Source organism: Rhinolophus sinicus, chromosome 7 (genome assembly GCF_057876585.1).
Source record: "Rhinolophus sinicus isolate RSI-liver-muscle chromosome 7, RSI-T2T, whole genome shotgun sequence".
Taxonomy (NCBI): Eukaryota; Metazoa; Chordata; class Mammalia; order Chiroptera; family Rhinolophidae; genus Rhinolophus; species Rhinolophus sinicus.
The window spans coordinates 32,239,937-32,253,071 of NC_142507.1; the positions used below are offsets into that span (position 1 = coordinate 32,239,937).

General features: G+C 39.4%; 1 protein-coding gene across 2 annotated transcripts; it reads left to right on the plus strand.

Annotated features, from left to right (window-relative positions):
- The first annotated feature begins 1,844 nt into the window (after positions 1 to 1,844).
- On the plus strand, positions 1,845 to 12,230 carry C7H6orf62 (chromosome 7 C6orf62 homolog). Of its 2 annotated transcripts, none has more exons than XM_019716834.3 (5): positions 1,845 to 4,107; positions 5,856 to 6,032; positions 6,894 to 7,016; positions 7,633 to 7,767; positions 10,732 to 12,230. In XM_019716834.3, the coding sequence occupies exons 1-5, from the start codon at positions 3,979 to 3,981 to the stop codon at positions 10,855 to 10,857; spliced, it is 690 nt and encodes a 229-aa protein (XP_019572393.1). In that variant the 5' UTR covers positions 1,845 to 3,978; the 3' UTR covers positions 10,858 to 12,230. The 2 variants fall into 2 exon arrangements, with proteins under 2 accessions (XP_019572393.1, XP_019572394.1); XM_019716835.3 differs by having other exon boundaries at positions 1,845 to 2,817.
- Positions 12,231 to 13,135: the final 905 nt, after the last annotated feature.

The following is a 13,135-nucleotide window of genomic DNA, read 5'->3' on the forward strand; positions in this document are numbered from 1 at the left end:
AAAATATGGACTATCATACAATGGGATAGTATTCAGCAATAAAAGTAATGAAGTACTTACTGACACATGCTACATAAACTTGAAAACATTATGCTAAGTAAAAAAGCCAGACACAAAAGAGCACATATTGTATGATTCCATTTATCTGAAATGTTTAGAAAAGGCAAATCTATACAGACAGAACATAGATTAGTTCTAAGGCTGGGGAAGAGTGAGAAGGGGAGTGACTGCTAAAGGGTACAGGGTTTCTTGTTTGGGTAATGAAAATGTTATATAATTGTGGTGATGGATGAACAACTCTGAATATACTAAAAGCCATTGAATTGCACACTTTAAATAGGAATATTTTATGGTAAATATATTTCTAAAAAAGGTGTTATTAAAAAAATAATAAAACAACTATTCCATGATGTTGATCATGGATCAAACTCAGGGCTAGATCAAGAAGACATGACCCATGGCTAATTCTTTTTAATGTTTTTTAAACCAATGTCATAAACTACTTGAAATCCTCAATTTTACCCTTGTGAGTTTCCTACACAATCATTATGAGATTGTAAAAATCAATCAGAGAAGCACTAGCAAAATGCTAGCTTTGAAGGTCATCAATAATTTGGAAACCTCAGGAATTTCATTTTTTAGTTCCAGACAATTTATATTGAAAAGTGGGTCCCAATCCAATTATTCTTTTGTCTCAAGGGCGGAAAAAAAAAGGTATTACAGGTAATCTATTCTGATTTTACCAAGTGAAGAGCAGCAATTTGGGGACTTCTAAAATTTCACCAGAGAGTGGTTCATAAGGGGGAAATAGGTTTTGCTTTTGTCCAGTGCTGACTTTTGCCGATTATCTACCTATGTTCCCGCGTTCTCTTCAGCACATTATAGCTCTGAAAAAAGGGACTGAACACTCTTTGGTGCCAAACACACGTGATTCAGTGGTAAAGTCCCACAATCCCCTCTTGACATTTTGAGGTCTGAGGAGATGCTAGCAGAAACCGCGTTCTGACAGTAGGGGGTGAAATCCACGGGGCAGATTGGGCTGTTTTTCTGCTGAATCGCAGCAGCAACGCTCCAGCGGCGTATTTGACCTTGTTTAGAGCTTTAGAAGTTCCCTGCCTGCCTGCGCACGTGGCGAGGCGGGCACAGAGCCACGTGGGACCAGCGGGAGACACTTCCTGCTGCGAGCTCTTTAAATTCCAGGCACTGGAAGTGAATTCTCAGCCTGTCGCGGTAGGACACCGCAGGAGACACACCCCTCTACCCCCCGAGAAGGTCTACCCATCAGTGGGTTAGGAATTAAACCGTAAGGAAGTGAAGTGACAATCTTCCCTCAATATCCCGACACTTCCCTTTCCTTCTTCACCCCATCTTTCCTACGCTCCGTCCCCTCTCCTATCGGCTCAGCTCCTCCGGGTGCCTACCCCGCTTTGCGGAAACAGACAAGACCCCGGAAGTATAGTTCCATCCGGGTTATTTGCCGGGGAGGGCATAGGGCGTGGCTTTATGACGACCCGGGGGAGGAGCCAACCCCGGAGCCCGGGTCTTCCTGACGGAGGGGGCGGAGGTAGTGTGGGCTGCTCCTGTGCACACCCCATACTGGACAAAATGGCGGGGGTCTCTAGTCTCATACTTCCCTTTGAGGTGGGAATATCAGCTAAAAAGTGTAACTAAAAAGATTCCACTTTTGAAGTCCTGTTCGTAACCTCTCCTGCTCTTCTCGCTTTCCTGTTGGGTAACCATGACGATGTTGCACGCGCCCTGTCTCTTCTCCCCCTCCGTTCCTGCGCAGATGGTGAGGCCCAAGGGCGCGCAGGCGCAGAGAGCTCGGGGCGGTGCCGCTGAGGGGCGGGTGACGCAGTGGCGTCGCTGCCATTTTAAGTTGTTTGTTCTAGCTTTTCGTCTCAATCGCGATTCTGCCGGGACCCGGGAGGCTCCGAGGCCTTCGCCGCTTCTGCAGCCACCGGTGGCAGGGGACGAGGCTGTGCCGCCGCGGACGCTCGCCATCCGCTTGGCTTTCCGCGTCCGTGTCTCTGAGACCCACTTTCCTGAGAGCCGGAGCCGACGTGGGGAAGGGAGGACTTGAGCAGATGCTTGAACTGAAATAACTTTATTCCAGGGTTGATTCGGCTGACAGACTCTCTTAGTGCAGGGCTCCCCACCTCTTCCCCGCTGCCGGGACCACCATCCCTTCTCGTTTTCCTCTTTTCTCTTTCTCGCCGCTGCCCCCGTCCTCCCTCCGCCCCGGGGCGCCGAGCCAGACTATGGGTCCCAGGCGGGGGCTGCGTGGCGGAAGCAGCGCGGGCGGCCGGGTCCCAGTGCGCACCGCAGCAGGGATGGGGGGGCTCAGTTGGCTGGTGGTGTTCTCTTGACATGGCTCTTGCCCAAGCCGCGAGCAGCGCCCCCACCGCCGCCGCCGCCTCTTCCGCCGCCGCCACCGCTCCGCCCGCGGGCTGCGGCTAGAGGGCCCGCCCCGCCCGAGTCGCTCCGCGATCCCGGCCTCCGGGGACAGGGAGGGGGACTCCCCACCACCCACCCGCCCCTCGGGAAGCCCACTAACGACCTCAACCTAAACCATCCAAATTCGAGAAACATGGTCTGTTCAACGTGAGAGAGCTAATCCGGAACCCGGGAATTTAATTTCTTTTGTGGGGGTGGGGTGGGGTGGGCATACTTTAAAAAGTGATATTAACACAACTTTTCTTTTTTTCCCACTGATCGTTCCCATTTACCCTATCCCGCCTACTCTACCCGGGCGGGAATTATTTCCACGATGAAATGAGTGAAAACCTGAGTGATCCTGTGTCTCCCGTGGTGCGAGTGAGTCGCTGCCGCTGAAGGCAAAGGGTGGGGGTGGGACCTGGTGGGTGGAAGGCAGGTGGTCCCCGGGCACTGCCTGGATTTGGGAGAAGAACCCGCCACCTTTGCCTCAGCAATGCCCACGAAAAGATAAGTCTTACTCCCCACGGCCTTGAACGGGGGCAAATTCATAGGGAAGGCTCCCTTGGGGAATGTAGGACTCCTTGCAGGGCTAGTGGTGTTGGGATCACGGGCATTAATCAGGTCTGACCACAGAGCTGGAATAATTACATCGTATTATATACTCCCCTTTCCCTCGGCCATCATGATTCTCTTTGGCAGCATTAGCAGCCACCTGAGGGTCAAAATGTGGGTGATGGGGAAGTTGGTAATGACTCCGCTGTTTTTTCTCATGGCTCCTTTGGGCAACAGGTGCCCGCCCCCAGTATACACTGTAGTTGATTGCAGGGAAACCCTGAACCTTTCCCCTTCCTTCTCTACCGATTTTGCACTTTTCTCTTTGCTCACCACCAAGTGTAATCAATAACAAGCACTGACAATACATAGCAATAGTGAAACGTGAAATAAGAATTAATTAGGTACTACAGCCATGGATCTGGCTGGGTAAAATCCAATTGGATATTTCAGTTTCCTGTTTTGGTGGGGTTTTTTTGGTGTTTCGTTTTTTCTTTTTTTTATTTGGATCACTCATCTCCCTTCCCTGTTCCTTTTCATAATCCCTTTTCTAAAACGGGGGGAAAATCTGGATGGGTTTTAAGGATTGGACTGATGTCAGCTGTGTATTATTGCACACCTATATCCTGATAATAGGCTTTTCATTTTCCCCCCAAAGTCTTTTTTTGGCAGTTAAGCCAAATGTGTTTTCCTGAAACTTAGTTCAAGTATTTTCTCCTCTTTCCTTCTTTCCCTTCCTTTTTCCCCACTCCACCCCAAACGTTATTGTCCAAACATGACAGTGGCTTTTGTTTCTTGACCCTGTTATATGACAGTCTGCTAATATTGCCAGAAGGTGCAGTTTTTGGGTTACAGTCGTGATTTTAGCTATTCAATTATATTAGCAGGAAAAAAAATGACTTGTTTCTGTTGTACTTGAGTCTTAAGAAAAAGTACCCATAGTTTAGTGACACTTTCCAAAGGCTTTAGTACCACCTGTATTTCAAAATGGGGGACCCAAACTCCCGGAAGAAACAAGCTCTGAACAGACTACGGGCTCAGCTTAGAAAGAAAAAAGAATCTCTAGCTGACCAGTTTGACTTCAAGATGTATATTGCCTTTGTATTCAAGGAGAAGGTAATTTAAAGTTCTTAATGTGAATTAGCACAAGTGGTTTTTGTAAGTTGTGAAAATAACTGAATACTAGGTTAAAGAGTAATTGGCAAAAGTTTACAGTGTGTACTTTGACTTTCTTCGCCCTTAAGGAGAATTCTCTGAATCCAGTCAGTAGTTGCAGTATAACTGAATGGAAGGGTTGAGTATTCACTGGTTGGGAAGTATTTGATTCTAAAACTTAGTAGGGTTCACTTTTCCTTAATGTGGTGTGGGAACCATTGTAAAACTCTCCCTTGTGTTTTACAGTAAATTTCATTTATGTGGAGTTAACAAGAGAACTTTATAACTGAGTTTAAAGATTGTCTAATGTAACATAAATAGGATGACCGAAAGTGGTAAACTGGAATCAAAATGTTTATTATGTTAAAAGCAGTCTATTTCTTCAAGTCCAGGATGCAGGTACCTTTTCTAATGATACATTTAGTAGAAGACACTAATTTTTAGGAGCAATTTAACACTCAAATGGTTAATTTGTGTTTAGAAGTGCAGTTTATTAAAAATCAAAGTGAAATAAAGAGGAAGTTAATTATTTTTTGTCTTAAAAAAACAAATGAGTTGTGAGTTGTCAAGAAAATCATGATAAAGCAGTATTTTTTTGCAACTTAATGGGCAGTTTCTTAAATCTATTTGACCTGAGATTAGGTTATGAGTATAAAGAAATACTTGGATTTTTGCACTTAAATTATGAGCTAAATTCAGATCAGAAATATAATCTTAGTGTGGTATCTTTAATGTTTGGATGTTTCCTAGGTTTTTACCCCACTCTTAACTCTTTCTTAAAGGTTATTAGTATCGAAGAATGCACTTAGCTGCTAGAATAGAGCATTGTAAATAAGGTGGTTGCAAAAGTGGTTTGTTTTGAAGTGATTATCCCAAGATTGGGTAGTTCCCACGGACTTATCCATTTTCTCTCCTTTTTTTTGTTAACAATATTACTGCAGAATTCAGAAGATCAGAAATTAGTTGAAGATATTATAATGCACGCCCATTAGAAATAAATCTAAGATACAAGGAGTGAGACTAGATCTTTGTCTTTAATCTAGAAGGTTAACTGTACCATCTAGTTCTTTAACACTTGTGAGAACATGCTTTTATTCTGTGAATGAAGAGTACTTTAGTATTTAGTAGTTCATGAATTTTATATTTGAAATTGATGGTGAGCACTTGGTCTGACTAAATTTGAAACTCAATTTGGTAGACATTTTTTTCTCCTTGCAAACATTGACACTTGTAGTTACATAATATCCAGAATACTGGAAATTGACCTTTAAGGAGTGAGTTAATTGGTCTGAAGAACGTTGTTTTTAGACTGCTGAGATTTTAATTTAAATGTGTGTAGAGCCAGTTAAATGAAGTTACATCAAGAGTAAATCACTGAAATTTCTTTTTTTTTTTTTAACTTTAGGGGTGGTGTTTGTTTCTCACAGCGTTTAAGAAATACTGTCTAAAATAATTACTTGGTATGGATACCATAATGCTATAAAACCATGCAGTCAAACATTCTGATAATAGCCTGTTTTATGTAGTTGGGGTCAGGGGTCTTGGAGAGGACAGAAAAGTTGCCTATTTGAAAACCTGTTTGTTTTCAGTACAAAAATGACTTCAGTTAAGAATTTTGCTGAGTTATAATAAAGGTACATGGATTGTAATATGAATTGGGTGTTAAAAGACTGTGCTACCCATGGATTAATACACTTTTTTTCTTTTAGAAGAAAAAATCAGCACTTTTTGAAGTGTCTGAGGTTATACCAGTCATGACAAATAATTATGAAGAAAATATCCTGAAAGGTGTGCGAGATTCGAGCTATTCCTTGGAAAGTTCCATAGAGCTTTTGCAGAAGGATGTGGTCCAGCTCCATGCTCCTCGATACCAGTCTATGAGAAGGGTAAGTTCTGTTTTAAGTCTTGATTTGGTAAGTTTGGCAAGTTTAAGCTTGCATAGTCCCCACCCCCACCCCCAAGAATGAGTAGTTACAGTGGTCATGAATTTCTTTAAAAGTTGGCTTTAAATAAAGCATTGATGACTTATGTGGTATTATGCTGATAATGGTGTACATTATTGCTGTGAATAATGTTTTATATTACTGTTTGTTGGGTTTTTCTTTATGGGAGGAGAACTAACATCATACCCCCTAATAAATAAGAAACAAAGTAGAAGAGACTATTTCTGCCAACCTTTTAAATTTCTGCAACTCATAGGAAGTTAATCTGGCTTACTCGAACGAGATGACCACAGTTAGTGGTTGGGGGTGGGGGAAAGACTGGAAACACCATGTGCTGGTCTGGCAGAGGTTTTTTGGACTTTGGAAATTAATATGCTGGACCATGATAAGAGGAAATCAGCATATAACAAAAATAGCATTTCAATTGTAATAAGATAGTGATTCATAGATTAGAAGTTCCAAAACTTCTTAACTTTGCTTTAAATAGTTCTGATTCTGAAGAGTGGAAATAAAGGTGCAAAGGTTTTTTAAAAATGACCGAAAAAATCAGAACTTTAGTTGGCGTTTTCACCATGCGCTCTTGAATTTAGATCTTGATGTGAGGAACATTGTTGAATGACTGTGTGGACTCTACAAGATAAAAATTAGAGTGAATTAGGTGATGAGCTATTCAGGTTATATACAGTCCTATTACTGTTACTTATATAAAATGATATATAGTGGACCTTTTGCACTTGTGTTATTCCTTTTTACAGCTGTCTTGGAAAATAATTTTCTCCTTTTTTAATGTGTGTCATTTTATAGGATGTAATTGGCTGTACTCAGGAGATGGATTTCATTCTTTGGCCTCGGAATGATATTGAAAAAATTGTCTGTCTCCTGTTTTCTAGGTGGAAGGAATCTGATGAGCCATTTAGGCCTGTTCAGGTATTTTATTCTAAAATAAGTGTGGTCAGCATTTAAATAAGTGAAAACTCCTGAATAAGGTCAAACTTAAGAAATTCTGGGGAGTATGCTTTTTCTATTTTTAGTGGGGAAGAGTATGCTTTCTGATAAAGTTTATGAGTCCCATCCTTTTGTGATTGTAATGCAAGATAAAAAACCATTTGAATTATTGAATCTCTTGAGAATAAGGTGGGTCTCAGCTACCCACTGTATCTTTGAAATTATAACCAGACGAAGTCTGTTAAGGTCAGCATTGATTTATGGGGGTTGGGGCGCATGGATTAATTCAGAAAATCTCTTCCCCTGCACTATACACACTCCTTAACTATCCGGGCGATAGAAGGAAATGTGATGAAGGAAATGTTTTATATATCAAGAGACTGATCAAAATGGTGGTAATTAGCTACATCTGATTATCGAGCATTTGAAATGTGGCTAGTGTTACTGGAGAACTGAATTTTAAATTCTTTAAATTTTTAAGTAGCCACTATCAGCTACCATATTGGACAGCACAACTATATGCATGTGTGTGCAGTAGATGTTTCACATTGTGTAACATGTTCGTAGTTACATATAAATGTTTGTATTTTTTAATTAGGCTAAATTTGAATTTCACCACGGTGACTATGAAAAACAGTTTCTGCATGTACTGAGCCGCAAGGACAAGACTGGAATTGTTGTCAACAATCCTAACCAGTCAGTGTTTCTCTTCATTGACAGACAGCACTTGCAGGTAAGCATTTTTATTGGGGGGAGGGGGGAGGGTGGGGGGGCTACTTAAAGGCTCATTTTAAAAGCTTATTGGTTAGCAAACTGTTTTCTATACAAGTTACCTGATTCTCTTTTGCTCGTTCAACACTATTATTTTTGAAGTTATTTAAAAAACAAGAAATATATCTTGGGCCTCATCTTAGAACAGTGGTTCCCCAACTTTGCTGCATATTAGAATTGCCTGGGGAGCTTTGAAAAGTCATGAATCCAGTGTACACTAGAGTTTGAGAAATGCTGCCATTTTCTACCTAAACTACAGTCACCACATCAACATCACCTGAGAACTTATATATGTAGAATGTCAGGTCCTGCTTAATCAGAATCTACATTTTTAACCAAATCATTGAGTGACTGGTAGGTAACACATTATATTTTGAGAAGCACTGGCCTGTTTCAAAGTAAATAAAAATCTGAAGGGATGAAATCCGTGTTTAAAAGATCCATGTGTTTTAAATAAATACTTCCAATTTAGGCAGCAATCTAGGTATTCTAAGTGAATTTTTATTCTATAAAACATTGTTTGTGCTCACCAACCTTGACCTAAATATCATTACTTAAAGAATTTTTGATACTTTGTTACTAACCTTTAGAATACAGCAGCATTTCAATGTACTGTTCAGGCACTATAAAGCAATGAATAAGACAGACAAAAATTCCTGCCCTCATGGAGTCATATCCATTGTGGGACACCCAGCAGTAAATAAGTAAAATATATAGTGAGATAGTGATAAGTGCTAAGAGAAAAAGAGAGGTGACATACGGTGTTTCCCCAAAAGTAAGACCTCGCCGGACCATCAGCTGTAATGCATCTTTTAGAGCAAAAATTAATATAAGACCTGGTCTTATTTTACTACAAGACCGGGTATAATATAATGTAATATAATGATCTAATACTGGGTCTTGTATTAATTTTTGCTCCAAAAGACGCATTAGAACTGATGGTCTGGCTGGGTCTTATTTTGGGGAAACATGGTATAAAAAATTCATGGGTGTGAATTCTTAGGTGGTATAGGCAGAGAAGACCTCACTGAGAAGGTGACGTAAAGATATATTTTTTTAAAAGTATGATATTAATTGCATTATGGAACATATTTAGTTTTATTTAAGGGAGTGTGCAAGGTACTAAAAAATACAAAAGCAAATCATACTGCTCCCGTCAAGGGGCTGATAGACTTTCTATTTTGTAAAGTAAAGTAATTATGGTATAGGTACAAATAAAAGAACTGTAGCGATTCCAGAAGAAAGATAATTTCACTGGAGGCATTTATAAAACTAATAGAAAAACCATGTAATAGGTGGGTTTTTTAGGCTCTTTTTGAACCTGGGGTCTTTAGCTCTGGAGATTTTTAAGTTGACTTATTTTTTCTTTTTAATTGCTTGTAGTATAGAATCCACAACAAAGATTTTTAGTCATAGAAGATTTAATAATAGTGACTTGAAAGCGTCACTTTGTTAATAATAAGTAGAAATTCATGTTACGGATCAAGGTCGATGTTTTCTATGCTTTAGGAATCAAACAACTGGAATCCTTTGAATGCAAAGAAAATTATAAGATCATAAGCTAAATTTGGGTTGTAGGTAGGGTGACCAACAGTGTCAGTTTGTTTGTTATGTCCTGATTTTAGCACTGAAATTCATGCCCAAGTCCTAGAAACCTGTTAGTCCTGGGCAAATGGGGGTGGTTATTACCCTATTTGTAGATGAATTTGGTCCTCAGTGCTCTTAGGGCTCCTTCCATTCAGGTTCTGTTGTTGATCTTCATAAACTGGAGATGTGTTGCATATTTGCATTATATAGAAGAACCAACCTCTCTCTACTTGTTCACAAGGGGATTGATACGGCAGTGGCCAACGCATGCAGTAGATCAAGTCCCCGACTCTCTACTAACAGCTTTATGTGTATAAGCTCATTTAATCCTCACAACAATCCCCTGAGGTGTAGACCTCATTTTATAGCTAAGGAAATCAAGAAATTAAGTAGCTTAATCAAAATCATCCAGCAGAGCTCTTTAGCTGTTTATTATAATATAAGATACATAAGGGCTAGACTAAAGGATAATTTTGGATGGGCAGGTGGTGTAGAGGCATATGCCTGGAGTCTGGATTCTAATACAGATGTAGCCACTTAGTAGCTATGAGATTTTGGACATGTAACTTCTATGAGCATGTTCTTTCTGTTAAATTGAGAGTAAATGGTATTCATAAGGTCGTAACATTTAAAATGCAAAAATATATGTGCATATGTATAAGTTCATTTACATTAATAGACTGCTTCAGACATCAGTAAAGGCCATCTTTTTTTTTCTGCATTTTTTAGAGGTGCTACAATGAAAAGAAGATGGGCTTTGAAGGCAGGTCTGGGTTCAGAATCATCTTCCATTTACTAGCAGTGGTTATTTGTGAAAGAACCTAGCTCATGTTTGCCAGAAGTTAGATGTTAAAAATAGTAACTACTTTTCAAAAACAGTAGAGTTTATCTGGTAATACTTTGGCTTTCTTCTAGTCTTTTACTCCAGAATATGCTTAAATCTTAACTACTTCTGATCTTCTCCCTAGCTTCTACTCTCACCGTATCTGCTGTCTTTCTGTATACAAACATGACTTCAAACCTGTATTCAAATCTGTCTCCATGAAGTGCCTTTAAACCTAATTTCTTTTAGCAAGTAGTCTATGGTTGACACTCCTTTTATCTGCATAAATTCCTTAAAGATTTATTTCTAGTCATGCTTACTTTTTTCTGTATTTTGTATGGCAAGGTTCTGTCTTCCTAAGGTCCCTATGGGTAGGGACCATCATTTATTCCCTTACTCCATGTGCTTTGTTATTGTGTCCATAAGTGCTTAGTAAATTGTGGGAGATTGACTAAATGTGACAATTGATCACTTATGTCTTATTTTTTAAGAATGTTAAAACTTTTCCCATTCCAGACTCCAAAAAACAAAGCTACAGTCTTCAAGTTATGCAGCATCTGCCTCTACCTGCCACAGGAACAGCTTACCCACTGGGCAGCTGGCACCATAGAGGATCACCTCCATCCTTATATGCCAGAATAGAGTACTGACCAGCAAAATGGAGACGATCAGAGAGTGCAGCAGCAATTATTTTCTTGTTTTCTTACCACTTTATTCTTTCAGAGTTTAAAGAAAATGGACTCATGCACAGAACACTATGCATTTTGAAACTTGTTCATCCTGGATTTTTTTTTTTTTTAATCATTTGTATCTCAGAACTTTAAAAAAAATTAGATGTCTTCTGCACGGACTGTGTGAAAGAAGATGCTTTGCATCTTTGCTGCACTGCATCAGCATCTTATAAAAATGTGAAGTGAAAGGACTATGTACACTGAAATGCTTAAATGTATCCGAAAGCGCAAGGTGATACTCATTTTTGATGGTCTTTCCATTTGTGCTGGTTTATGCCTCTTTGACATCTGTCATCAGTATTTAGAGGGTGAGAAGTGAATGTAACAGGTATAAATAACATTTTAAGAAACTTAATAGCTTTGCTATAATCACCGTTGTTCCAGAGCACTGTCAGATTCATTCTAATGACCAGAAGTGGTTTTTTTAAAAAAATACAACCACAGGAAAGAAATCTTAAATGACAAAAGCATCTCATTGTAGGCATTCTTGCCTCATTTTACTGGGCCATGTTTGTTTCCTGGTACTCATAAATACATGTATTTTATTTCCAGATCTCTTTCCTCAAGTTGCTGTTAGAGTATTCTGCTGAGTATGGATACAGTTTAGACCCATTAAAGCAGATCTGGAGTCTCAAATCGCTAAAGCAGCTATAAAACTGAGAAATACATCCATAGCTGCTGAAACCATGATAGGTAGAGGACTTTCCTTTTTGGTTTTTGTTTTCTGGTTTTAAAGAGATTTTTATTACAAAGAAAAAAAATTCCAGTGAATTGTGCAGAAATACTGGTTTCTACGTCATCCTAAAGAAAAACTTAGGGTTTTTTGGAGTAGGAAAAAGTTATTAAAGTTGGCATCTTTAATTGTAAAAACCACCATTGAGAGTCCAAGTTCTAAAAGCAGAGCTCATTTTGTGCGATGAACATAAGGAAAGACTACTACTGTATAGTTTTTTTGCTTTTAAATGAAGAAAAGCTTTGCTTAAGGGTTGCATTCTTTTATTGGAGTAAATCTGAATGATCCTACTCCTTTGGAGTAAAACTTAGTGCTTACCTGTTTCCTATTGTATTTAGCTTTTGGTTGGAATTTGAAAAAATGAAAACCTAAATAAAATAGGTTTAAGTTCCCTGACTATCCAGGTGAATACACAAAACTTGAAGTGGTAACTTTTTTCCTAAGTCACTTGGTAGGTGTTATTGATGACCTTGAGTTATTTAATAGTCAATGGCTAAACAGTAAATTCAGAAGAATAAATCCAGCAATTGGGTTTGTAATTTCATCAAGAACAGGACTCTTTTGTCATCTTTTAATAGTTATCAGCCTGGCCTTACGCCTTGCTTCATGGGAAAGACAAAAATGTTCTTTTTTTTTTAATATTTAGACCACTTGCTATTTTTTTTCTTTCAATTTTTATTGGGGAACAGTGTGTTTTTCCAGGACCCGTCAGTTGTCCTTCAATCTAGTTGTGAAGGGTGCAGCTCAGCTCCAAGTCCAGTTACCGTTACCAATTTTAGTTGCAGGGGGCGCAGCCCACCACCCTATGCAGGAATTAAACCGGCAACCTTGTTAAGAGCTCACGCTCTAACCAACAGCCATCTGCTTTAACCAACAGCCATCCGGCCGCCCCTCCAGAAGCTCAGTGGCAGCTCATTTGTCTTCAATCTAGCTGTGGAGGTTGCAGCTCTTGTGGGAATTAAACCAGCAACCCTGTTAAGAGCTCAAGAGCTTAACTGAGCCATCCTGCCACCCCAATAAAAATAGTCTCAATTCTAAAATGCTTTCACATTTCCTAATCAATTAAAAGAATCTATTTGAAATAACACTGATGTTTGTATCATGGTCAGGAACTGTTCTAAGCTCTTATCTGAATGAATCTAACCCCGTGGAAAATTGATGCTTACCTAACCTCACATGGTGAGTAGGGGAGGGTTTATAACCAGCTGTCTGGCTCTATAGAGCCCTAGCTCTTTTTTTTTTTAAATGAAATGATTTTTTTTTTTTTTTTTTTAAATTTTCAACCTTTAACAGTTGACTGCAGATTTAAAGTCACTATCTTTTCACCTTTTAGTCATGATGTTCACTAAGACTGCTTGATGCAGAAATCAAATATTAAGAATGCCATAGTCAAGTAAGAAATAGATGAAACAATTTGTGAACTTGGTCTTTTTGATACTGTAGACTGAGATATAAG

What these genes read in the sequence shown, in the direction of transcription:
- C7H6orf62 (XM_019716834.3), top strand. Translation starts at nt 3,979, where the DNA reads ATGGGGGACCCAAACTCCCGGAAGAAACAAGCTCTGAACAGACTACGG. An exon ending in GATACCAGTCTATGAGAAGG is followed by an intron (nt 6,033 to 6,893) that starts GTAAGTTCTGTT and finishes GTCATTTTATAG; the next exon opens with GATGTAATTGGCTGTACTCA. An exon ending in AGCCATTTAGGCCTGTTCAG is followed by an intron (nt 7,017 to 7,632) that starts GTATTTTATTCT and finishes TTTTTTAATTAG; the next exon opens with GCTAAATTTGAATTTCACCA.